This window comes from Pteronotus mesoamericanus, unplaced genomic scaffold, assembly GCF_021234165.1.
Source record: "Pteronotus mesoamericanus isolate MK-2021 breed Mesoamerican mustached bat unplaced genomic scaffold, CSHL_Meso_final contig_182, whole genome shotgun sequence".
Classification (NCBI taxonomy): Eukaryota; Metazoa; Chordata; class Mammalia; order Chiroptera; family Mormoopidae; genus Pteronotus; species Pteronotus mesoamericanus.
This window is the reverse complement of record NW_026555078.1, coordinates 2,475,297-2,498,531: the sequence shown is the minus strand read 5'-3', so window position 1 is coordinate 2,498,531 and position 23,235 is coordinate 2,475,297. Positions and strand designations below refer to the sequence as shown.

Here is a 23,235-nt window from a genome sequence, read left to right as displayed (position 1 = left end):
AAAGAAACTGGGGACTCCCCACTCTCCAGCCCCAGGACCCCTCTTCTCAGTCTTCGGTCTAGAAAGAGGGGGTTCTCCTAGGCGTCTGCTGTGGGGGCCGGAGATAAGGAGGGGAGCCGGCATGCTCGCCGCCCGCTCGCCCGCCTGCCGGGGGTCTCTCCTCCCTCTGACCCACCTGCTCCCTGCTGCCCACTGGGGGGTCTCGGGGCCCCGGCTGAGCCAGTGCAGAGCCCCTCGCTGTCCTTGTAGTGGGTTTGCTCCCACTTGGCAGGCCCCAAAAGCCTTTTCATTCTATTTTAACGTTCTCCTAAGGTTCCCCCGGGTCTGGGCTGAAACCAGCATTGTCAAGACAGGAAGCAGGCCCAGCAGGGCCCGGCCAGCAGGCTCCGTGGGGCCTGCAGCCAGGACTGCGTGTCCTCTGGGGGGGCCTCCGCCTGTCCTCGGCCAGCGGCTCCCCCAGCCCCGGGGCAGAGCCGTGGCCTTACCAGGTGCCACAGGGTCCCCCGGGCCTCCTAGGAGCCTCTGCCACTCAGTGAGATGGCGCAGGCAGGAGATGGCAGCTCGGGGCGCTTTCCCCGCCCCCCAGGGGCTCAGACCCTGGGTGCCTGCGACCCTCGCTTTCAGAACACGCGGGCAGGAAGTTGCCTTCTATCTCCATTCACCTTCTCTGGGCCTTCTGTCTCTTTTCTCACGCTCCCAACGGAATTCGCTTAAAAGTAGTGAGATCCAAATGGAGGAAACCAAAAGTGCTCCACCGGGCCAGGCCGTGAGGGGGCAGCAGGCCGGCCGGCCGGCCCTTGGCCCTGGGTGCCTGGGGTGCCCCCAGCGATGGCAGCACGCGTGGCGCTTGCCATCAAGGCTCTCAAGCGTTGAGGACAGCGACCGGCGCCACGTCTCCGCCTCGTGAGCACGCTTCACCCGCACAGCACCCTCAGGGTGACCCCACTGTTACACTCTTTTTATAAATAGGGAAACTGAGGCCCAGCGTGGGTCAGTCCCTTGCCCATGTCATCCAGCCAAAAGGACACAGCAGGAAGCCCAGCCTCACGCCTGACTCTTCGGCTCAAGGAATTAGCCTCGACCCGCCGTGCTTTAGGAGTGAGACCCCCAGTTTCTGTTCTTATCTCTGTTAAAATGCCTGTGATGCCATTTTAGGACTGTGTTTGAGTCCATATTCCTTTTCAAGGTGGGGTCCTTCGAGGTCAGAGGTCACAGGTCACCCTTGGCTTCCCCAGGACCTGTCCAACAGCTTCTGGAGCAGAGCAGGCCTTCAGAGTTTGTCGAATGACTAATAAATGGATAGATGGCACTCCGGATCTATCCAGCCTTTATATTTGGATCATGGAGGTCCTGTGAGAATTTAATGAGGAAAGGAATTATCTCATAATGTTCGTAGGCTGGCTGGAGGCAGCCCTGGAATTTTCCGATGAACCAGGTCACTCGGAGAGCCTGGGCCACAGGCAGATGGCATGCTCCAACCAGACAGAGCTGAGGGCGTGGCCCCTTGAACAGATTCTGAAATTGCAGCTATTTCTGAGATCGGCCACACACAGAGTTGCCGGATTTAGCAAATAAAAATACAAGACACCCAGTTAAACCTGAATGTCAGATCCCTTTTTAGGAAAAGTACACATTTTTACTATAATTGTGTCCAGTGCGGTATTGGGAATATACTTACACTAAAGAAATCATTGTGTTGTTCTTTATCTGAAATTCAGATTTAACTGGGTATCCTGCTTTTTCTCTGTAGATGTTATCTACGGGTGTATCTGAGAATCCTCGCCAGCTGCCTCCCACCTCAGGGTCATCTGCAACGGACTGCCACCTTCTTAGTATCTGGCAAGGACGTCTGAGCGCTGGGTTTGACCTTGGCCCTCAGTCCCCAGGGAGCGGGGCTCAGAGAGGGAAGCAGGGCTCCAGTGGGGCCCGAACCCCAATCTCCTGGCCCCAAGGAGGCAGGGGAACAATACGACGCACAGATTGAACGCTACAATCCACAGCCCAGGAGCACAGGTTCTACTGTAGCTGTGGCCAGGCTGCCGCGGCACCAGGGAGGGCCCCGTGGATGTGGACGGCCTCAGGAGGGCAGGGCGGACACCAGGGCATGGCCCGCAAGCCCGCCTCCCAGAGCCTCCGCCACAAAAGCCCATTCTCTCTGGCCTCCCCTCCTCTAGGGGCGGTCATTATTCAGGAAAGTTCCTGTGCCGCGTCTGGTTACTGCGCTTTGAAGATTTCCTTTTGAAAGGCTTTTCTGTCCCTTTCCTAGGACAGGCCCCACTTTGGGGAGATTATGTAACCTCTGTCTCCTCAGCAGGAACAGATGGGGTCCAGGAGGCCACCTCCTTCCTCAGAGCAGCTCTGCGGGGGGGCAGGGGCAGGGTGGGGACCATGTAGCCCTCCTGCGCCGCTGGGCCCTCCAGGAACCCTTTCACACAGCGCCCGGCCCCCATGGTGACCCCGACACTGAGGAACATGACCCTGCACGCTGGGGCCCCATCCTGGCTTTGGGGAGCAGCCGGTCCCGCTGGGGTGACCCTAACCATCTTGTGTGATGTACCCCAGTGTTCAAAGCCTTGTTCTTTAGGTTATAAAGTCTTAAAAAGTACCAGAAGGAACAGACAGTCATATGCCCACTGACCAGAATAGATGTCTTTTTAAAAAAATATTTCATGTTTGCTCATCTTTTCCTATAATAAACAATTACAAAGTCTCCTTTGTCCCCCACGCCCCATTTCTCAAGGGTGGCTGCTATCGTGAATCTGGCTTATATATTCACAATCCGTGGTTATGCTTTTACTTATGGATGTGTGGGTCCATGCGTAATGTGCAGCCTTTTTCTGTAGGCGTGTTTTTACTGTCAGGAATGGTAGCTGAGTTTATTTTGTGACTTGCCTTTTCCCCCAGAAAGGCTTTTTCACGTAGTGAAACAGCCGCCAGTTGTGAGGCGGTTGAGGTTCATTTCCCCACTTTCAAATGAGGAAGCTGAGCCTCAGAGAGGTTAAGAAGTGGCCTTAGACCACAGAGGGAGGACACTCTGGCCCTGGGGCCAACTCTCACTCTGCCCCCGAGATTCTCGGCTGATGGTCCTTGAGTTCGTTTAATTCACCAAACAGGGTTTGAGTATCTGTGCTCTTCTGGTCACTGGGGATTCCGCCTTCCTGGAAGTTGTGGTCAGGAAGCTCAGCCTTTATAGATGACCCTGACCTTGACCTTTGGCCATGGGTCCACTGTGTCCTGTTGTGGCCTCTTCAACAAGCCAACAGATGTTCTTCTGATCGTGACAGAATATGAAGGGCCGGTGTGGCCCCCGCGGCCCCCACGCCCGACCCCTCCCGTGCCGTGCTGATTGAGTCTAATGCAGCCGCAGGAAGCTTGTCGTCTTGCTCTGCGTCTCTTCTCTGCGTGGCAGCCTTTCCAGGGTTTGACATTGGGGGCTGTGCCCCCCAAATCTGCCCCGTTCTCAAGGGTCAGGGACTACACCTGCCCCCTGGTGTGACAATGCCCAGTTGTCACCTGGACATCTCCAAAAGTGGCCTAAAAGTAGACGGGGCCAGCGGAAGGGCCATCCTGAGGGACCTTCCAGGTGTTTCTCTTGCAACCTGTTTCCGAGGTGGCTTCCGCCTTGGTTCTCTCGTTCTGACCATGAGTCCATTCCTGATCACCGATTCCCAGTGTCCGATGACGGCGCCGAGGCTGACCTTCTGCAGCAGAAGGGGTGTGGGGGGCAGACGCGCTCTCCCATGGAGCCGGGCCTTGTTGTCTGGCAGCTCTGGGTGCTCACGCCATGGGCTCGGGTTTCTGCGCCCGTGAGTCTGCCCAATAACTAACAATGCGTGTGCAAGTGTGTGCGAGCACCCACATGTAGGTGCAAGCTGTTTGTCCATGCATTATCTACAACAGGAAGAAACCAAAATTCCTAAATCCCCAGGTCTAGGGGAATAGTTAGAGTATAGCTTGTATTTATGAAAGAATATTATACAACTAGGAGAATGGCATTTTGATGCACTTTTTACACAGGAATATAAACCCACATCTTTAAATGTATTCTTTTTCTCTCACACACACGCAGATAAGAAATTCAGAAGAAAGATGTTAGCAGCGATTATCCCAAAGTGGTGGGATTATGATCCTCATTTTTTTACTTTATCTTCTTTTATATTTTCTCAATGTTCTAAGCCGAGCATGTATTATTACTCAGAGTCTGAAGAGAGCCCGGGCATTTTACGGCCTCGCTGCCTTGGAGGGGCCGGGCCTGCAGGGCGCTGCTGACCAGCTGTCTGGCAGAGGACCGGTGAGCTGCTCGGGCCTCGACACTTCCCTCTGCAAGAGAGAAGCGTCTGCCTCCAAAGGGTCTCTGAATACTAACTTTTAAAGAGTAAAATATGCACTGTCAATTATACAGGCAAAAGCTAAGCCCTGTTAGACACTGTTTCTTTGCATGGAGTGGCTTGGCCAGGCCCCTGTCCCTGTGGGGGGCACTTCCTCCAAAGCCCAGTGTCCCGGTTAACTCCCCCTCTCCTTCTTCCCAGCTGCCCATGATGGGAGGAGCCTTCATGGACTCGCCCAATGAGGACTTCGGCGCCGAGTACTCCCTCTTCAACTCCTCCACCAACATCCACGCGGCCTCCAGCGGCCAGGGCCAGCCGGAGGAGCCTCCGCGGTCCTCCAACGATGCCGTCTTGCTCTGGATTGCCATCATAGCGACGCTGGGGAACATTGTGGTGGTGGGGGTGGTGTACGCCTTCACCTTCTGAGGGACAGCTGGCCCCGCCGGGGCGCGGCAGGCGAGGCTCCATACAGAGCCCGTCGCCGCGGGCCTCTGGCTGTGCCCACGTTCCCGAACCAAGAGTTCCGACCGCACGCCCGGCCTCTCCAGGGGCAGTGAGCACACATCTGGAATTTCCCCAAGCAGCCGCGATTTTAATGTTTCACACCGTGGCCCAGATGATCCAGAAAACGTGGGACCGTGAGCTCCCAGCGCCCATAGCCATGGCAGGCAAGGCCTTTGTGGAGCAGCGTGGGGAAGTCTTTAAACTGCTTCCCAAGAACAAGAAACCCCAGGGGACAGCCAGTTAGGTTCAAAATGGAGACATAGTTGGGCGATCGCTTGCTGGCGGTAAATAATCACTTAGGAGTCTCGTTTTCATGCAGACGCATCATGCCCAGGATGTGGGGTGCAGGGCAGGAGCCCCCTCAGAACTTGAGCATTCCACCCCAACCTTGGCCCCCGGGAATGTTGGTGGTGGTCACCGAAGGGCTATCGAACATTCCTCATTCAGCTTGCAAGTGGCACCTCTGTTGCCAGAAGCCTGGCGCCTTCTGAGACCCAAACGCATCAGGAAACCCAAGGACGGGGAGATGAGCGGCGACGCGGCGGATTTCTGGGTGGCGCTTTCCCTTCTTCTTAACAAGCAGAGAAGCCGCCTCTAACAACGAGATCCGTCCGTTAGCTCTTCCGGCCCCCGACGTGAGGACTCTCTTCGTCCCCTGAGAAATCAGAGATGAATAAGGCTCTGTCCGCCGGTCATTGGGTGGACCCGTGGGAGGGGGTGCGGTTGGCCTGTGGTCACCAGCCTCGGTCGTGGCGGGGCCCGGTCAGGAGGCGCGTTTCCTGGCTCCACTCCGGCCCTCTCTCGGCCCGCTCTCGAGCCATGTTTTCCCACCTCAGCTGCCCTCAGGGGCAGTAGCCAGAGGGTCCTGAACTGTGTGCAAAGTGGGTGGGGCACTATTGTCAGACCTCCACACTATAAACTCAGTTTGGTTACGCGTGTGGTCTGTCACAGGTGTGCATGTACCTGCCCAAGTCCGTTCCCAACATTCTTAGAAGTCAGTGGCTGGGGCCTGGCAGACAGGGAGCCCCCCACCCCGTGACAACGGGAGCGTGATGGGACATGCCGGGGGGCAGTGTGGGAAAGGGCTCATTTCTCCTCTGACTTTAGGAAAGGTCACTGCGCAGGACCCCCTTCCGGAGGCAGCCGCCCTGTGCGACAAAGCTGGAGCAGGGGACTCCCTCCCCTACAGGCCGGGCGGCTGTCTCCTCGCTTTCCCTCTGCGCTGTACCAAACAACATAAATGGCACGGGCTCCCCCTCTGAAGTCGAGAAGCCCTTAGCGCGCGTGGGCACAGCTGTACAAAGGCTGCGTTGGCCACCGTGGTCTCGGGAGAGGTGAGTGCTCTGCATGGCTAGCAAGGGGGCATCGTCACTGCCCAGAGGCAGCCCCTCGCCTCGGGGAGTTGGCCCTGAGCTGCCTTGATAACAGGGTTACCAGCCGCAGCTCCAGACAGCTCCAGCAGATGGCCCCCGGCGTTTATTGGTCACATCTGTCACTGCAGCCACACAGCCACCACGGATGCTTCAGCTCAAGAGGAGGTCAAGAGTGTGGAGGGCTGACGTGACATTGCAGAGAAGGAGAAGGGACATGGGGCCTCCTGCCTGGACTGCTCTGGAATCACCGGAGGGCCCTGCTCTCTGCAGGACCGGCCTGGAGCCTGGGCTGGCTGGTTGGCCATTGTGCGCCCGTGGTCCCAGCACACTCCGCTCAGCTAACCCCCGTGCCTGCCCGCGAGCAAGGTCTTTCTTGGACAGAGAGCCCAAGGAGGGAGGTCAGAGCCAGGCTGGCGAGACAAGGCAATGCATGGAGGCCACTCTGGCCCGCGTCCCTGGCTCTTCACCTTCTGACACCCGCAGCCCTGTACGATGCAGGTGGCAGCTGCCTGCTCTCCAGGAGGCCTGTGGAGGTGGCATGGGAGAGGGAGTTCTGTGGGAAGAGGAGAGCGGATGGGGGGCTCCAGCCTCCCAGAGCCCGCGGGGCCGGCGTCCCCTGGGCACTGCGGTACCCTTCGTGAAGGTTGTCTTCCCCTGACAGGGCTGCCACTGTCTCTCTTCAGTGTCAAGGCCATGGCGCGTCAGGAGCCTGAGGGATCCTCTTGTCCAAACTTGGCACCACACAGGTGACAGCGACTTGCTTGGGGTCATTCCATCTCAACCTCCTATAGTTTCATTATTGATTTTTTCTCACCATCACTCAGATAACCATGAGGATAGATGTGTGTGATAAATCTCTAGCCAGAGTGTTACACGCTGTCCCTCCTGTCTGAGGTGGGGCTTCGTCTCGAATCTTAGGTAGAGGACAGAAAGATTGCAACACCATCGTTTGAGACTTGTGCCCAGGCTCCATGCCAGACAGACGGGCCCGTATTTAGCGCCTGCAGTCCCCTTACAGCAGCCTTGCTCCAGCCCACGGATAAGGAACCAGAAGCTCAGCGCAGTGGAGCAACTTGCCTAAGGCTGCACAGCGTGAAGGGGGTGATGAGCTGGAATTTGAGCCTGGACCATCTAGCTCCAAAGCTGGGCGCTTTCGGGAGCACCAGGCTGCCTTCAGCGACTGGGTGGCACCTCCAGGCCACATTTAAACCAGTCCCTGAGTCTACAGAGGTCCTCTTCCAAGGTCCCACCTCGTGGTGTGGCCTGGGCCAGCTCCGGCTGTGCTTGGAAAGGGGCACGCCCCTCCCCCCGCCCGACGCGCTCTGTCCCCCTGGGCTGCGGGTGGTGAGCTCTGCAGCCTGCCCGTCTCTTTAAAGTTGAGCACAGTTCTCTTTGCATGGCCAGGGAAGCCCCCAGGGACCAGCTTTCTGAGGACGCAAGCAGAGGGGAGCCCCACAGGGGGGCCCGAAGGAGTGAGGTGCGTGCAGCTGAAATTGCTGAGAAGGATTGTGGGACAGTCCATGCTGTGGGTGCCAGCTCCAGCCAGGGCTCAGGCTTCCTGCTGAACCCCAGAGCTCCCCTGAGCGGGCGGTGGGGGTAGGTGCTCCTCTCGGACCCTAGGTAGCCTGGGCTCCCCTTCTGGCTTCTCCTGGGTGAAGTGGCCCCAGAGCCCACCTTGACTTGAGGAACCGGTGCTGAGAAGGAACAGCTGGACCCTCGCATGGCTGCTTCTCCGAGAAGGGGTCCTCCATTTTTCTGGAATGTTCTCTGGGCACACTTTGACTCCCTTTTTCTTTAGCAAGCTGTGCCCCACACTGATGTGTGTTTGCGTGAGGGACACTTTTGCTGACCAGAGCAACACCTGCTTACCGAGGTCAGGTCCTGTCCCTGAGTTTGGTGGAGAGGCCGGGGGACCCTTTAGCCTGGTGTGTCCTAAGGGGGTGCCACCTCCTGCTGGGGCCTGGGCAAGGTGGCCGCGCTGCCAGCTTCTGCTCAGTCACGGCTGCCCCTCCCCTCTTCCATGAGATCAAGGTCAAGAAGCAAATGAGGCTCCCCAACCCTGTCTGCCCCCCAGAGAAAAACAAGTACTTCCCCTTTCAGGCCTCCTCCAGGACCCGGGGAGGGCCAGCTGGCGGCACCCGGCGGCAGCCGGGACCGGCCGTCTCCCAGCCCTTCCGAGTGGAAGGCTTGGACGCCCGCCAGACCGCCAGCATATGCCGGACTCCCTCCCTGGAGACTGGAGAGGCCCGCCGTCGTCACCCTGACGCCCGCCACCCGCCGGGCAAGCGGGACCCTCCTCCCTCGTTCGTGGTGATACCAGTAATAGTCATTCTCCGCGCCGGCCGTCGTTCCTTCCGCACCTTCCGCGGGCCGTGCGTGTCACTGACTTCCCAGATCGCCCCCCAGGGGCAGGAGTGAGGGCGCGGAGAGACGCCCATTTATTACTATTGCTCTGCTTCTCTGCTGAGAAACTGGCCAGGCTCTGTGCCTGGGGACCCACAGCTGAGGAGCTGCGACTGGGCTCCCCTCCGTCAGCTGTGCAGGCTGGGTGGTCACCCAGCCTCCCCCTGCGCCCACCCCTCCCTGATGAGCCCTCTGGACTGGTCTGTCGCAGGAGGGGCCTCTGAGGCTGGGGCTCTTTTGATCCTGGGAAGGGCTGGGTAGCAGTGCCCATGTGTGTATCAGTCCCAGAGCTGTTAGTGGCCTCGGAGGCTTCTAGTCAGGGCCTTTCTGTCTGCGGGGAGGGCAGCTGGGGCCACACAGTAAATTAGTGGAAAGCCAACAAAGCTCCGGACGCCTGGCCCAGGGCGCCACCTCTCAGCATGCTGGGCATTCAACAGGGAGCGAGGGGTGACCCTGGGTTACCAGCCATCCCCTGGTCCCTTTGCCTTGTCCCAGGCAGAGGCCCTTTGTCCCCAGAGCAAGTGGGCTGGGCTGCTGGGACGGACCCCCACAGAGTGTTGCTCTGGGGACAGACAGAACAGTGGGAGCCAGGCGCCCCGCGTTCGCCCCGCCCACTCTCTGGGCCCCGCCCACTCTCTGGGCCCCACCCACCCCACCAGACCCTGACCTGGGTCATTCAGTGGGAAGGACGGAGGAGAGGACGGGTGAACTGAGCCCTGAGAGCCCAGAGGGACAGAGTCTGTAATCTCCATGCAGAAAAAGAAGCCGCTCTGAGAAACCCAGGGAACCAGAATTAAGCAGAGGCCAGGTGGTCCCAACGAGGCAATTCTGAGATGAGACTTTCAGCATTTCCTTTCCCGTTCGGGGCTGGGGCCAAGGACAGGGTCGGGTGGCAGGGGGCAAAGCAAAGCAAACCCTAGTGATTGAAGAGAGGAAGGATTGTCCCAGAGTGAGGAGACGCAGCCGCCAGAATGCTCGAAGGTATATAAAATTCACTACATAAATTTTGAAATGTAAGTCTGATCAAGATGCAGAATAAAGGCAGAGGCAGCCCTGGGACAGGCGGGACAGGGGGCCAGTGTTCTGGGATGGGCTGTGCCCAGACCTCTCCCTCTCCAGGGGGCATCGGACCCTCGTTCCCACCGAGCCCCCTCCGTTGTCTGAGCAGCAAGCGGTGGGCCCGTGTCGGTCGGATTAGCTGTCTTTTCTCCCGCCTTGCTATGGGAGAGTCACCGCACGTCCCGTACAGAACGTCGACCCTACAAGCCAGGTGGTCCTGACCAGGGCGCGGTACCTGGCAGGTGTGGGGCTTCCAGCCTTTCACGCGCACGGAAACTGCGTCTCCAAGGGGCCTGGGAGGGTTGCAGGTCAGGCTGCCAGCAGGAGAGTGCCCAGGGCATCTGTCTACAAAATTACTGGGCCACTGCTGCTCAACTGGGGACGATTTTGTCCCCCCGGGGCCCACTGGCAATGTCTGGAGAGTTGTGGTTTTCACAACTTGCTGGGGTCAGTGCGGGGTCACACAGTTCTACTGGCCTCTAGTGAACCGAAGCCAGCCAGCGATCCTCAAAACAGCCCCCAGGACAGAGAATTCTCCGTGAAACGCCCTCAGAGCCAAGGTCGGGGAACCCAGCCCTAGGCCACACCATCTCTGATTCCAAAACAATGGCATTTCCCAAAGGCCTGCTGTCCCCTGTTTGTGAGTCACTGAAAACGTCAGAACTCCACAGAGCAAAGCAGCCGCCACGACTGCTGCCTCGCGCCCCAACAGTTCGGGCAGAGGACAGCGATCTGGAACCCGGACGTCGTCGAAATGCCCCTGACTCGCCATTTCCCTGTGACTCTTCATTCCTACCATCTTTGACTTTCATGGGGAGTCTCAGCCTGGTTGGAAAAAACCTTACAAAGCGGGTGGTGGAACTGAACCCATCCCGTGTGCCCCAACCCAGTAACTGTGCATCTGTGGGGCCTTGAGGGGCCTGGGCCTCCCACCAAAGCCCTTGTGAAGGACACCGTGGGGAAAAGCCAGGGAGGGGCAGGAGTGGGGGCCGCTAGACAGCCCTTGAGCAAATCCTCGTCCCTCCGGTTTCTGACCCTTGCCCCGTGCCCCGCCCTACTTCCCCCACTGAACGCTTACTAACATTCTTTCTACTATCTGAAGTTTTACAGAAAACTTATTCTTGTAACTAACCACCCCTCAATACCAGCTCTTCTCAGAGAATCAGAAATGTTCCTGTGTTTTACTAACGTTTTCATAATCAACTTGTAAGTCGTTTACTGAATAAAAGAGTATTTTAACTATTCTCCCAGCTTTGCTACTCAAACCCTCTAGTTTGGATGAGATCGCCACCTTTTGCTACAGCAGAAAGGCTATTTCTTAATGTAGGGTTTCGATGTGCTCTTCTGATGACAAATATCTAACTTTGGTGGATGTGAAAATGTGGCTGTGGAATCGTGGGTCTTTGACTGGTAGCTGTTGTGGTCCTTTTCTATTATGATAATTAAAAGAAAAGAAAGCGTCCGCGTCCCGCCTGTGCTTTCTCTCCAGGAGACTGTCCACGCGTCTCTGCGAGGCTCAGCTCAGCATCCCCAGCACCCTGCTGCTCCTTCTGCCCCACCTCAGGCAGGACAGTCCCCGCCCCTGCCCCCACCCCCACCCCACCCGAGCCTCCCCCTCACCATTCCTGTAGTAAATCCCAGCAGCTCTGCTCACCTGAACATCACGTGTTTTCCCCACCCTCTGGGTCCCCTGAGGACCAAGTTTCTCGTAGTCAACTTCTTGTCCCCCACGCCTCACACGGTGCCTGGGTCACTGAACCCCCAGCGGACGTTCAGAGACAAATGAACAACGTCTGAAAGACCTGCTTGGGAAATTGCCACCAAGCCTGATGCACGTGCAGTGAGCCTTACGCCTTCGCTTTCTGATAACAGCAAACATGTGGCACTTGCTGGTTCTGTGCAGCTCTGAGCTCGTGACGCAGATAGCAACTCGCCTGACCCCAGCACCGCATGAAGGAGGCACTACTGTCGTCCCGCTTTTACAGACGAGGACACTGAGGCCTGGAGAGGTTTCCCACCCAAGCCCATGCCGCTGGCGTCAGGACACGACTGGCCTCCCGGATTGGCTGAGTCCGTTCCCATGGCTGTAAAATGCCCCCTCAACACTCGTTGAGTGCTGGCTGTTGGAGACCCTGTGCCAGGAGCAGGGACGGGGGGCAGGGAGCAGCCCCTCCCCTGGAGCCCGTTTTTGCAGAGACAGAGGGGCACAAATAATGTCACAGTTGGGTGTTACAAGCTGAACCGATAGGGACCCAAGCATTGCGTCCTGCACCAGGGTCCCTTCTGCAGAATGCATACCAGGCCCCAAGGAGGTCTGCCCAGGGGTGCCAGCACCCACTGAAGCGGGACCAGTGGGTAGAAAGGATTGATCGGATTGGCTTGAGCAGGGGCAGACAGCTAAGGGAGCTTGGACCCAAAGCTCTGGATCCCAACTTAAAGGCTGGTCATCCCAAAAGGTAGAGCTGTCCACCACTGGGGCGGCTGCGGGAGTGGGGATGCTGGTCTGGAGATTCATGGGTCAAGGGTTTGACTGCCAATGTGCCTTGGGCTGCAGGTGTGCCCCCACGCCCTCCGCAGCCTGGGGCTGGCCGCAGGCTGGGACCCAGGCTGGGACCTGGAGGTCAGGGCAGTGATTCAAACCAGCCTGGAGTGGCCCTCAGTGTCAGCGTGGTGGGCAACGGGCGGCCCTCGGGTGTTCCCACGCACAGTGTCTGGAACAGGAGGCAGCAAGGAAGCTGAGCGGTGGCTCCTGCTCTTGCCCCTCACACCTGCCCCTCCAGCCATCGCCCGGGCAGCCGCGCCCGCCCCCAGCTCAGCCGGCCGCCTTGGACCCCCCTTCCCAGTGCCCAGCGCACAGCGACGGACGGCAGAGGGGCTCACACAGCCCGACAGATTATCACCTCCCAACTGAGGAGCATCATTGTGAAATAACAAAGATAGCTAGAGGCAGGATTTTTCGGGAAAAGAAGGTGCAGCCACAGCCCAGTGCCGCTATGTATATATTTTAGGAGGTGACAGGGAGACCATTCTAAAAATGCCCCCTGCTCTCCACTGCCATCCTCCCTGCTGGCAAACGTGGTCGGTAAGTACACAGGTTCACACTCTCTTTGCCGCCGCCAGCTAGCCTTGGTGCTGCGGTGGTTTGAAGCGGGCTCCCCTGGCCTGCAGCGCTGGGCCCGCAAACAAATAATCAGTCTAACCGCCACGGCTCTTCGCTTTTGACCAGGACCCAGCCGACTTGGTGGGGCAGGTATGCTCCCCTCTCCTGGGCACACCTGCCTGTCCCACTAGGGGGCAAAGACACCCCCGCCCCAGGATCACCCTTGCGTCCTCTTGATGCCCAGGCAAGGCAGAGTGTCCTACTTCACACCGTGGGAGAGTAAACAAACAAGAGGAGCTGGGATGACACATGCAGCCGCTCCCCGCATCGTCTTCCGGGAGCTGCCAGGGCCTAGAGGGGCTCGGGAAGAGGAGGGGAGCAGAGGGACAGGTTCCAGGACGGTGACGAGCCCCCTCGTGATTCCGGGAGCCCGGCCAGTGGGTAATTTTCCGTCTGGCCCCATCTGGCCCCAATTCCTCAGGCTCCTGCCGAACGGGCGCTGGCCTGGGCAGGGCAGCAGAAATGGCCTGGTGATTAATATTTACGCAAGCCGGCCCACTGGGGCCTTCTCTGCAAAGCACAGAGAAAGCATTCACTGCCGCGGTAACCGGAGACCAGCACTTGCGGGGATGCAGCCCTCGGGGTTTGCAAAGCGCTTTCCCATCCAGCTCTGATCCTCCGGACAGGCACCGCTGTGCTGGCCTCTCCCAGCCAACAGCCACCTGCCCCTGGCACAGCCGCAGTCTGGGCAGGGCTCTGAGCGCGCGGGGAACCAGGCAGGGCCCCTATTCTTTGTCTGGGAGGAGGGGGTAGAAGTGGGGGTGCAAATGGGCAATGAAGACAATAGGGTATAAGCGTGGACAGTGGGGAGCCTGGGGGCCAGGGGGCAAGGGGAACCAGAAGAGGACTCCCAGACAAGCTGGCAGGCCAGGCCAGGGGCCAAGTCTCTAGTTTTTAGAAAAGAAAACTGAAGTTCATGTACTCACTCAATAATTAATGATTGAGCGCCCACTATGTGCCAGGCGCTCCTCCAGGTACTGTAAAGGAACAAACAAAAGTATAGCTATCCCCTTCTGATGGTAAACACAGACAAGAAGCAAATAAAGAGTTAACTAATGCCATATTTATGACATAATTATGTTAAGCGTTCTTACAACAAAAGAATAAACAAAATAGAAAGTGACCCATAGATACAGCAAACAAACAGAAGCTCACTCTCTGGAAACCCATTCAAAACCCTGCCTTGCCCAGAAAACTCCAGTGTATTTAACTCATTCCCAAAAATTGCCCCCAGAAGGCACCGTGGGTTAGGGGACGTGGAAAAACATAGTGAGTCCTGGCCAGCAGGGGGCAGCGTGGCATTAGAAATGTGAACAGACGGAGCTGCCTGCAGGGCAGGGTGGGTTCCAGGCCCGTCTCTGCCATTAATGGGGAGAAAAATGCCTCCTACAGGAAGCACCGCAGAAGCTCTGAGATGATGTCTTTCAGTGGCATAGGCTCCCACGCACAGAGTAGCCCTGAACTGCAGAGGAAATTAATAAAAATGTCCTTGGGTGCATCTAGGCCCTGCTCCACAAAATAAATGTGGGTCCTGGGCTGAACTCAGCCTTGGACTTCGTCTCTATGGGCCTGGCCATGACCCTGTCTTGTTTTAATAAAGCTTTCTGTTGACGTATGACAGACAGACAAGAAAATGCACATGTCCTAGGTGGACAGTTCAAGGAATTTTCACAAAACCCTCATACTCATGAACCAAGGACTTGGGTCAATAGGCAAGCAAGCTCAGCTCGCCCAGAAACCCCTTCAGCCTACATGATGCTGTAAAGTTACATGTAATTGGTTGCCAACAACACCAGCAATGGAAAATCTGGATTTCTGAGCAAATTGAAAAGATCGAGACGTGTGGCCGCCCGCCCAGGGGGTGGAGGAAGCCGAGGGCTGCGGCCTTACAGGAAGTCAGGTCAGGCCCAGGCAAGCGGTGTCCCGAGCCCCGCATTTTAAAGAGTCTTTCCTGTCCTCCTCTACGCATCCGTTAAGGTGGGACAAGGAGCCCAAGGGCCAGGAAGCTGTGCCACTCACATCCCTCATTTCCTCTTCTCGACTACACTTCAGCCCTACGTGCCCCAGGACTCTGTGCCTGCCCCCAGGCCTGGGTGGTTTGTACTTTTGAGACCTGACGGCATAGGCGTCTGCACCTTCAGGGCCCAGGGTGGTGCCAAGGACAGCTCCTTGTGAAATAGGGAGAGGGACAGTGAATGGGGCTCAGATGTGCCGGTCGGGGTGGGGGCAGGACCCAGGCCAGAACCCACTCTCCCTGGGGACCCTGTTCAGCGTAGAATCCCTCAGAGGCCGTGGTAGCCATGGCTCTCCAAAGAAACAGAACCAACAGGATAGATGGAGAAAAACATTTATTTTAGGAAATTGGTTCATGCCGTTATGGGGCCTGGTGAGCCTAAAATTGGCAAGGTGGGCCATCAGTCTGAAAGTTTAGGTAAGAGTTGCTGTTCTTAAATCCAAATTCCACAAGGATGCAGGCTGAAAAGTCAGGCAGGGATTATAGTCTGGGGGGACTCCTTCCTCTGTTGGGAAGGGTCTTCCTCAGTCTTTATTCTTACAGCCTTCAACTGATTGCATGAGGCCCACCAACATTACAGAGGACAATCTGCTCTATTCAAAGTCCAGCGATTAGCATGTTAATCACACTCAGTTACAAAATTCCTTCACAGCAACGTAGGGGTTGGTGTTTGGCCAACCAACTGGACCACCGTAGCCTAGCCAAAACAATACATAGAATTAACCAGACTAGAATCCAAGGAGCCTATATCCACATCCAGCCTTCCAGGTTGTTGTGAAGGTATAGTTGTCAAGATAGAAGAATAAAGTATATATTTTACTCAAAAATGTATTGGTTGATTTATAGCGTTCATACGCTTGGACACATGGTGGGTGGGCTCTGGTGATACAGTTGCCCTGGCCCAGCGTGTGTGAAGGGCAGCCACCTGCAACTCCAGTCTCTTACAGCAGCTGGCCTCTGTCCCGCCTCCCTCTCCTGGCCCCTGTGGGCGCTGGGTTTGCAATCCTGGATTTTAAAATGATCACTTTGGGGAGGAGGTGGGGAGGGTGGAATTCACAGCCTGTCTACTGGTATCAGACAGGCTCTGGCTCTGTGAGGATCTGTGATTTTCCATGGAAGCCCCATCCCCGCCTCCCCACTGTGTCAGGTGTTGAGGCCAGAGAACGAGGGTGTTTACAGCTCCATTTCCCAGGAATAGGGCGCAGGAGAATCCTATAGGTTTAATGAGATGATGTCGGCTGTGGGCCTTGCACACGATGCACGCTCGCGGGTTGTAGCAGGTGCAGCCGTCCCCCTTACCCATAGGGGATACATCCTAAGACCTCGGGGGTACCTAAAATCTTGGAGAGTACCAAACCCCATATGTACACTATGTTCTTCCTTGCACATGCACATCTATGATAAAGTTTAAACTACTCTTGCACTATTAATAAGTGTGGCTTGAACACAAGTACTGTGATACAGCGACAGTCAGTCTGATAACCGAGGTGGCTGCTAAGCAACAAGCCAGTGGCATATCCTTGGTGGAGACTCTGATAAGGACTCATATCCCTGGTGGAGAGAGGGGCATGGTGAGAAACTTTATCACGTTGCTCAGAAGGGCATGACATCCAAAACTTATGGGTTGTTTATTTCTGGAATTTTCCACTTAATATTTTCAGATGGCAGTTGGCCCCCAGGTAGCTAAAACCGCAGTGAGCAAAACTGCGGATTAAGGGCTACTGTATCACCGTTTGGAGGGCTCACTGCTCAGAAGATGCGCCCAGTTTCCCATTCGAACTGTTCTCTCCTGGTCGGAAGAGCAGGGTAAGGGCCGGCTCTGCCTTGGAGTCCATCGGGGGGACAGGGGAAAGGAAACTGTCCCAGGACAGGAGCCAGTGGGGGCCACTGCCTGCTTTTATAAATAAAGTTTTATCAGGGCACACCCAGCGTGCCCGTTCCTTTACGTCTCGTCTGCCGCTGCTTAAGCAACGTGATAGCAGAAGGGCGGTGGCAACAGACACCATAAAGCCAGCAAAATCGAAAATGTTTCTCATCTGGCCCTTTACAAAAAAAGAGTGCCAGCCCCACCGTAGAAGGTAAAACTGAGAGTTGACCCCTTCCATAAGGGAGGTAGTCCTGGCTGCCCAAACAGCAGGCCCTACTCCTTGTCCCCTTTGGGGGCAGAAACGCCCGGGGAGCTTAGGAGGAGGCTGTTCTCCACACAGCTGGCCTGGGGGAACAAGGCTGCCCCATCTCTACTTGCCTCCGTCTCCCCCATTTGTATCCTAAATAGCTCGCCCATTAGCCTTGGAGAAAGAGGGGGACATACATGAGGCAGCCTTGGTGGCCGCCTATGGCTGTGCAAGTTGTCCCTACCCAGAGGCACCCGGCCCAGGGAGCATCCGTGGGCTGATGACCAAGCTGTGTGCGTGGCATGAGCCATACCTGCCCAGAGAAACAGGCGCCTCCTCATTCTCCAAAGGGCACCTGTGACCGGCATGAGCTCGTAGGGCGGCCCCGGTGGCAGAGGGCCCGAGTGAGCCGCCAGGGGGGAGAGTGGAAGCCAGAGGTGGGACGGACGCAAGGAGGGGCATCCAGAAGCTGGGAAGGGCCAGAAGGAACCAGCCCCGCCAACCCCTTGACTTTATCCCAGTGATGCCGACTTGGGAATTCTGGTTCCAGAACTCCAAGATAATAAGTGTGTGTTGCTGTAAGCCACGCAACTTGTGGTCATCTGTTCAAAAAGCGTGGGAGCCTCGCACAAGTGCCCCTCTCAGGGGCTGGTTGTGAAGAGGAGCCCAGATGGTGCCTCTAAACCTCCCCCCACCCCCCGGCATCTGGAGCGACGTGAGGGGCTCAGTCCCCGGCTGCTGCCCCCATCCCGGTAACTGGCTTCCTCCCCTCCGCCTGCCCGCTCCCTGCCGCGCCGTCTGGCCCCGGGAGGGCGGCCATCCCAGGAAGCTCCTGGGAAGATAATGGGTGACCTCTGACCACATGAGGAAGGATGGGAGGCCAGAGACAGCCAGATGGTGGAGATTACAGCAATCACACCCCCCGCCATTTCCAGAGTCGCCAAGCCCCTGGCGGTGGGCCAGAGTGAGAGTGATGTCACTTACATACCACGGCTTGCGTAATCCGTGTCCAGGGCAGGCGCCTCGAAAAGCAAAGTGATTTCCAGATGGTCATTGGCGGCCAGCAGGCCAGATCTTCTTCTACAAAAACAAACCACGCAGGAAACCGCCACCCTACGCGCTGCCCCACCGCCCCACTTCCTGGCCCAGCGATAGTCCTCCTTCCTCCGGGCTTATAGGCTGCCTGCTTTGCAGGTCACCGGACGCACACCTGTCCTCAAAACTGCCCACACTGAGACTTCACGCCAGGCCCCACCTCAACGTGGACATGAACCAGGGCAGCTGGGCAGTCCCCAGGCCAGACCAGGTCAAGGCTCTGGAGCGCCGTCGCAAGGGCCAGGGCTCCTTGCGTCCCCGGACACCCTTTCCCCGGCACTGACGCGATCCTTCTGCTCCCCCGACCTGTGCCAGCACATCTGCCCCGGTGTCCACAGTCACAGTCACTGGCTCCAGCGCCTCTCCACTCTCCCATCAGATGCCAGGGCCGTGTGCAGCTGGGCATCACAGGAGCCTCGGTGGGCTCACCTGGCACCTGGGCTGTGCACAGCTGGCGGCAGCTGCCGTTCGGGCCTGGGTGACGAGGTCCCTTCCACTCTTCATGCAGACGTCCCTCCACAAAGACTCACCGGGTGTGTGTTCTATGCCGGGCCCTCGACGGGGAGCTGGACGATCAACCAGCAAACAAGCTCCTGCAGCAGTAGCTACAGGGAAGGAGAGCCAAGCAAGCCTGTCCTTGTTCCGGCTTTGAGTGAGTCCACCAGGAACAGCAGAGCCATCCCCATGATTCCCCGGGCTTCCTCTCACTCCTGGGGAGGCGGCCAAAGGTAACGAAGCAAAAAGGAGGGGTAGTGCCATGGATTGCAAAGACTTGGAGCAATGAGACATGAGCATAAACAGAGAACCCACCTTGGAGGCAGATTTGGAAGAGCTGTGAACTTTGTAAATGTGCATAGAGCCCTATCCCCCAGAAATGCCGCCTCGGTACTGGCTGGGAAGAAATCCCTACAGTTATGCACAGAAACTATGTACAAGAATTTTATTTATCGCCTTGTTGGAAATCACAGTAGCCTAGAACTGATGGGGTATGATGCAGCCCTTTAAAAGGAGGAAGGAGATTTAGTTGCATGAAGATTCTCCAGGATGTGGTAAAAGAGCAAGTTATAGGAAAATAAGATGTAATTCCATTCAGAATGTAGAAAACGCAGCGCTTCACCCGGCAGGGTCCATAGGTGTGGATGTAAATGAGAAAGGATGGTAACCACGGTTACCCCTGGAAAGAAGCCCCCGAGAGAGGGTGGGGTCAAAGCTTCTAGGTGTGACTCAAACGTTCCACACTTTACACAGAGAATTATGCATGGACGAGATGCATATTTTTACACTTATATAAATAAACTTCCTAAGGAAAAGAAAACAAGGGGATAGAAACATTTCCACCTTGTCCACCTGAATGCCAGCTCAGATGTCATTATCCAGGAGGACCGCAGGGCCAGAAGCCCTGAAGTCAGCCGAGATGTTGCCATTAACAGCTCATACCCACCCACACTTCACTCAGATGGGCAGATAATAGCCCTATCATTTAGCTTTGATTGGTTAAAAAAGAGAGAGAGAGACTCCAAAATGTAGCAGCTTAAAAACCACAGCCATTTCATTTAGCTCACAAATCTCTGGGTCCTTTGGGTGATGTTCCTGGGCTGGACCAGCCAGGTTGATGCGTGTTGCGTTCGCCCATGAATCTGTGGGCACGTGGGAACGAGGGAGTCTGGAATAATCTCGCTCACACGTCCCTGGCCTGGTCCTTATCCTCTAGCAGGCCAGCCTAGTCATGGTGGGGGGCGCGGGGCAGGGGGCGGTGACAGACTTCCAAAAGAAGCAACAGTGAGGGCTGGAAGGCCTCGAGACAGCTGAAATTCAAAGTCACGTCGGCCACCGTCCATTGGTCGAAGCAAGAGTGAGACCAGCTGACATTCAGTGGTGGGGACAGACCCACGCTTACCTGGGCACTGAAAGGAACAGCTATATGTGCCAGGCTCCACGCTAAACATTTTTGAAGTATTTTCTCATTGCATTCTTAAAGCAATGCTGTGGGGAAGGTAGACAATCTTATTTTATAGCTGAAGAAACCGAGGCGTGCTGGGCGTCAGAGGAAGGAATCGCTCCAGGAAGCCCTTACCCCACCCCAAAGTCTCCCCTACAGCCGCCTAACATGCCACCATTCCCGCTCCCCCCAGTAGGGATGAGTGACGTCCCCCTGAGATCCACACCCGCCGGGCGGCTGGACGTGGAGGAACGGACTGAAGGAGGTTAAGCGAGGCCCTCGGGGCAGAGCCTGAGCTGACGGGACTGGCGTCCTCACTCAGCGCTCTGAGGACGCAGCGAGCACACGGGCGTTTACAAGCCAGGAAGAGGGTTCTCACCAGAAGCCAAACTGGCTGGCACCTTGATCTTGGACTTCGGAGCCTCCGGAACCATGAGACACAAATATCTGTTGGTTGGGCCCCCCGGCCGGTGCGGCTTCTGGCATGAGGCAGAGGTGTTGTCAGCAAACCACCTGCGCTCACCGCCCGCCTCGCACCTGTTAGTGTAGCTTGGCCCGTCTCTCAGCCTCTCCAGCCCTCAGTTTCCTCACCTCTAAGGTAGCGATAACAGCGGCACTTTCTCACAGGGTCGCTGTCAGCAGTAAACGGGCGAAAGCCGGTCGAGCTCTCGGACCAGGCTCTGGGCCACAGGAAGAAGTAACATGTGTTGGCCACACGGGTGACCACAGGGTACCCTGGAGGGAGGGGCTGCAGGAGGAGCAGCAACAGGGCCCACAGCCCGAGTCCAGGCACAGGCCTTACCCCCGCCCCTCCTCGGGGGTCCCATGGGGGAGGCTCCTGTACAAGGTGTTAACCTAAAAATAAAGGGCCCGGGTGAGAAGCAACAAGCGTTTATTTGAGATCCGAAAAGAACTGCCCTTCTTGGAAGTAGAGACTCCCGTAATTCTCCCATTAGGGGGTGAAGGCAACTGGGTTTTATGAGGAAGGAAAGGGGAGTAATTGCATGAACAGAAAGGAGGAATTTCTCTTGGGGTTAATCAGTGAAGGAAGAGACTTGGACAGATGCAAATAAGGTAAGTTATTCTTCAGCTGTACATGGCGATGCTAATTCTAAAGAATGCCTTTAATTTTTAGTCCGTTAGTCAGGGTGCCTGCTTTCCTGTTAGCTTTGCAAATGGCTCTTTGCAATACAACGCTGCTTCTGGCCGGCCCCAAGGTTGTTTTGCCCACGTGAAGCATTCCGAAGGGCTGAGGCGAAGACGTGCCAGGCCGCCCTGGGGTGGCAGCTCTGACTCCATTTTGAAGCGGCCTCACTTACGTTCTTTTTCTCGGCGGGAACGGGCCTGCTGCGTGGGCGCCACACACATCCCACCCCTTCAGCCTCACAGCAACGCCCAGGAGAAAGAGGGGAGACCCACTTTAGCGGGAGGGAAGCAGGCCTGAGAAAAGTTTAGCGCCCTGCCCCAGGCTACGCAGCCCATGAGCCAAAGCCACTTCTCCACTCCGTGTCTGAGTCCAGGACCCGTCCCTCCCAGCACTTTGGGTGAGAGACGGGTCCTGGAGGGTCCCCCAGAGTCACGTGACCCCGCCCAGTTCCCATTTAGAGCCAGTCCGCCCCATGCAGCCGGCCCCCCCGCGCGTACCTTCGCTCACGCCCCTGCCTGGTGCTCACCATGGGAACGAGGAGACAGGCCCGGGTTTGAATTCAAGTCCCAGCCCCTTAGCCTCTCTGAGCTTCCACTCCTCCCTGTAAAGTGGGCCTCTTCCGTCACCTGTAATTAGGGGTGCTTCCAGGCACCATTTGGTGTTCACGTGGTTAGCACCCGGCGAATGCTGGTGCCCGACATGCTGCCGCCCTGCGCGTGTGAATCCCAGCTCTGCTGCTTCTCCCACACACATGAATTGGGACAGTTATTCAACCCCCCTGAGGGTTAGTTTGTGTCTGCAGGGTGGGGGTAAAACCTGCTCCCCAGGACTGGTGTCGGGGTCGGGTTTGGTGCTCGGCAGGGCCCCGGAACTAAGCCGAGGCCAGTGTCCTTCCCCCGGCGCGATGCAGAGCTTGGGGAGGAGGCCAAAGGCACGGCCCCCACAGCCCCAGGCCTGACGACATTTCTCAGCTCCTCTGTCTCCCCCGAGAGCCTGGCTCTGGCTGCCGGATTCCTCCAGGGAGTCATTGGTAAACCTCTTAATCCGCGCCAGAGGACAGCGCTGCGTCCAAGCAGGGGAGGTTCACATACTTGGAACCCTGCTCATCAGCCGTGGGTCATCTGGAAGGCTTCCTCGAGCCTCCTCATCCAGCCCGGCTCTGCGCTCTTTCAGGCCAGGATGCTTCCACTTCCCACTGCTCCTGGAAATGTGTTTGGCTTTCCGCAGAATAAGCCATTATGGGTACCTGCTGTGCACCAAGCCCTCAGCTAACCGCTAAGACGACGAGAGCACCTTCTCTCCGTCACTTGTGCAAAGGACGTTTCCTGCATGCCTACTATGTGCTGAGCAGCATAGCAAACTGATTTTCCTTCTAGGCTCTGAGCCCTTGGGTGAGACGCCCTATAATGAAGATAGAAACTATAAACAGAAGTGTATGAGCATGTGTACTTCATGTCAACATGGGAGAGGCCCCGGGGGAAGGTGAGTGACTCCCCTCAGGGGGCCTAACCCACCAGCACCCATACCGTTATCTTTAGCTAAAGACAAAGAAAAGGGGTGGGAGCAGCTATGGGAGGTGACTGGGAAAACCAGAAGGGCACGGCTGTCGTGCGGGTAATAAGAGGCCCTGGCGATTCGGACCCACCTTTTCTTCCTGGTGCAGAGAGGGCAACACCCTGACTTAGAGTGACTTCTTTGCTAGAAACAGCTGTCTCTTACCAAGGGTGACTTCTACTCTGTTTGCAGAACTTCCGGAGTATCTGCTGTTTCTCAATATGATCCCTATGCCAGCCTTGGCCAGATGGCCCCGTTGGTTGGAACATCGTCCCTTACACCAAAAGGATGCAGGTTCGATTCCCGGTCAGGGCACATGCCTAGGCTGTGGGTCTGATCCCTGGTTGGGGCACTTATGGGAGGCAATAAGTGCCTCCCTTCCTCTCTCTCTAAAATCAATAAACATAGCCTCGAGTGAGGGTGAGAAAATAACAATCATTTTTATGCCGAAAAGACCTATTTTGTGGTGGCAGGTTCTTCTACCTTTAACATAGGGCACTGTTAGAAAACAAAATTTAACTGAGTGAAATTTAAAGATCTTATTG

General features: G+C 56.7%; 1 protein-coding gene across 1 annotated transcript in view; it reads left to right on the top strand.

The window, feature by feature from the left end:
• CUNH14orf132 (chromosome unknown C14orf132 homolog) overlaps positions 1-6,201 on the top strand; it is a 30,772-nt gene extending 24,571 nt beyond the window's left edge. Inside the window, exon 2 of the mRNA XM_054567064.1 lies at positions 4,530-6,201. Within this exon, the coding sequence (XP_054423039.1) occupies positions 4,530-4,754 (225 nt within the window). The 3' untranslated portion in view covers positions 4,755-6,201. The remainder of the gene's footprint in view (positions 1-4,529) is intronic.
• Positions 6,202-23,235: the final 17,034 nt, after the last annotated feature.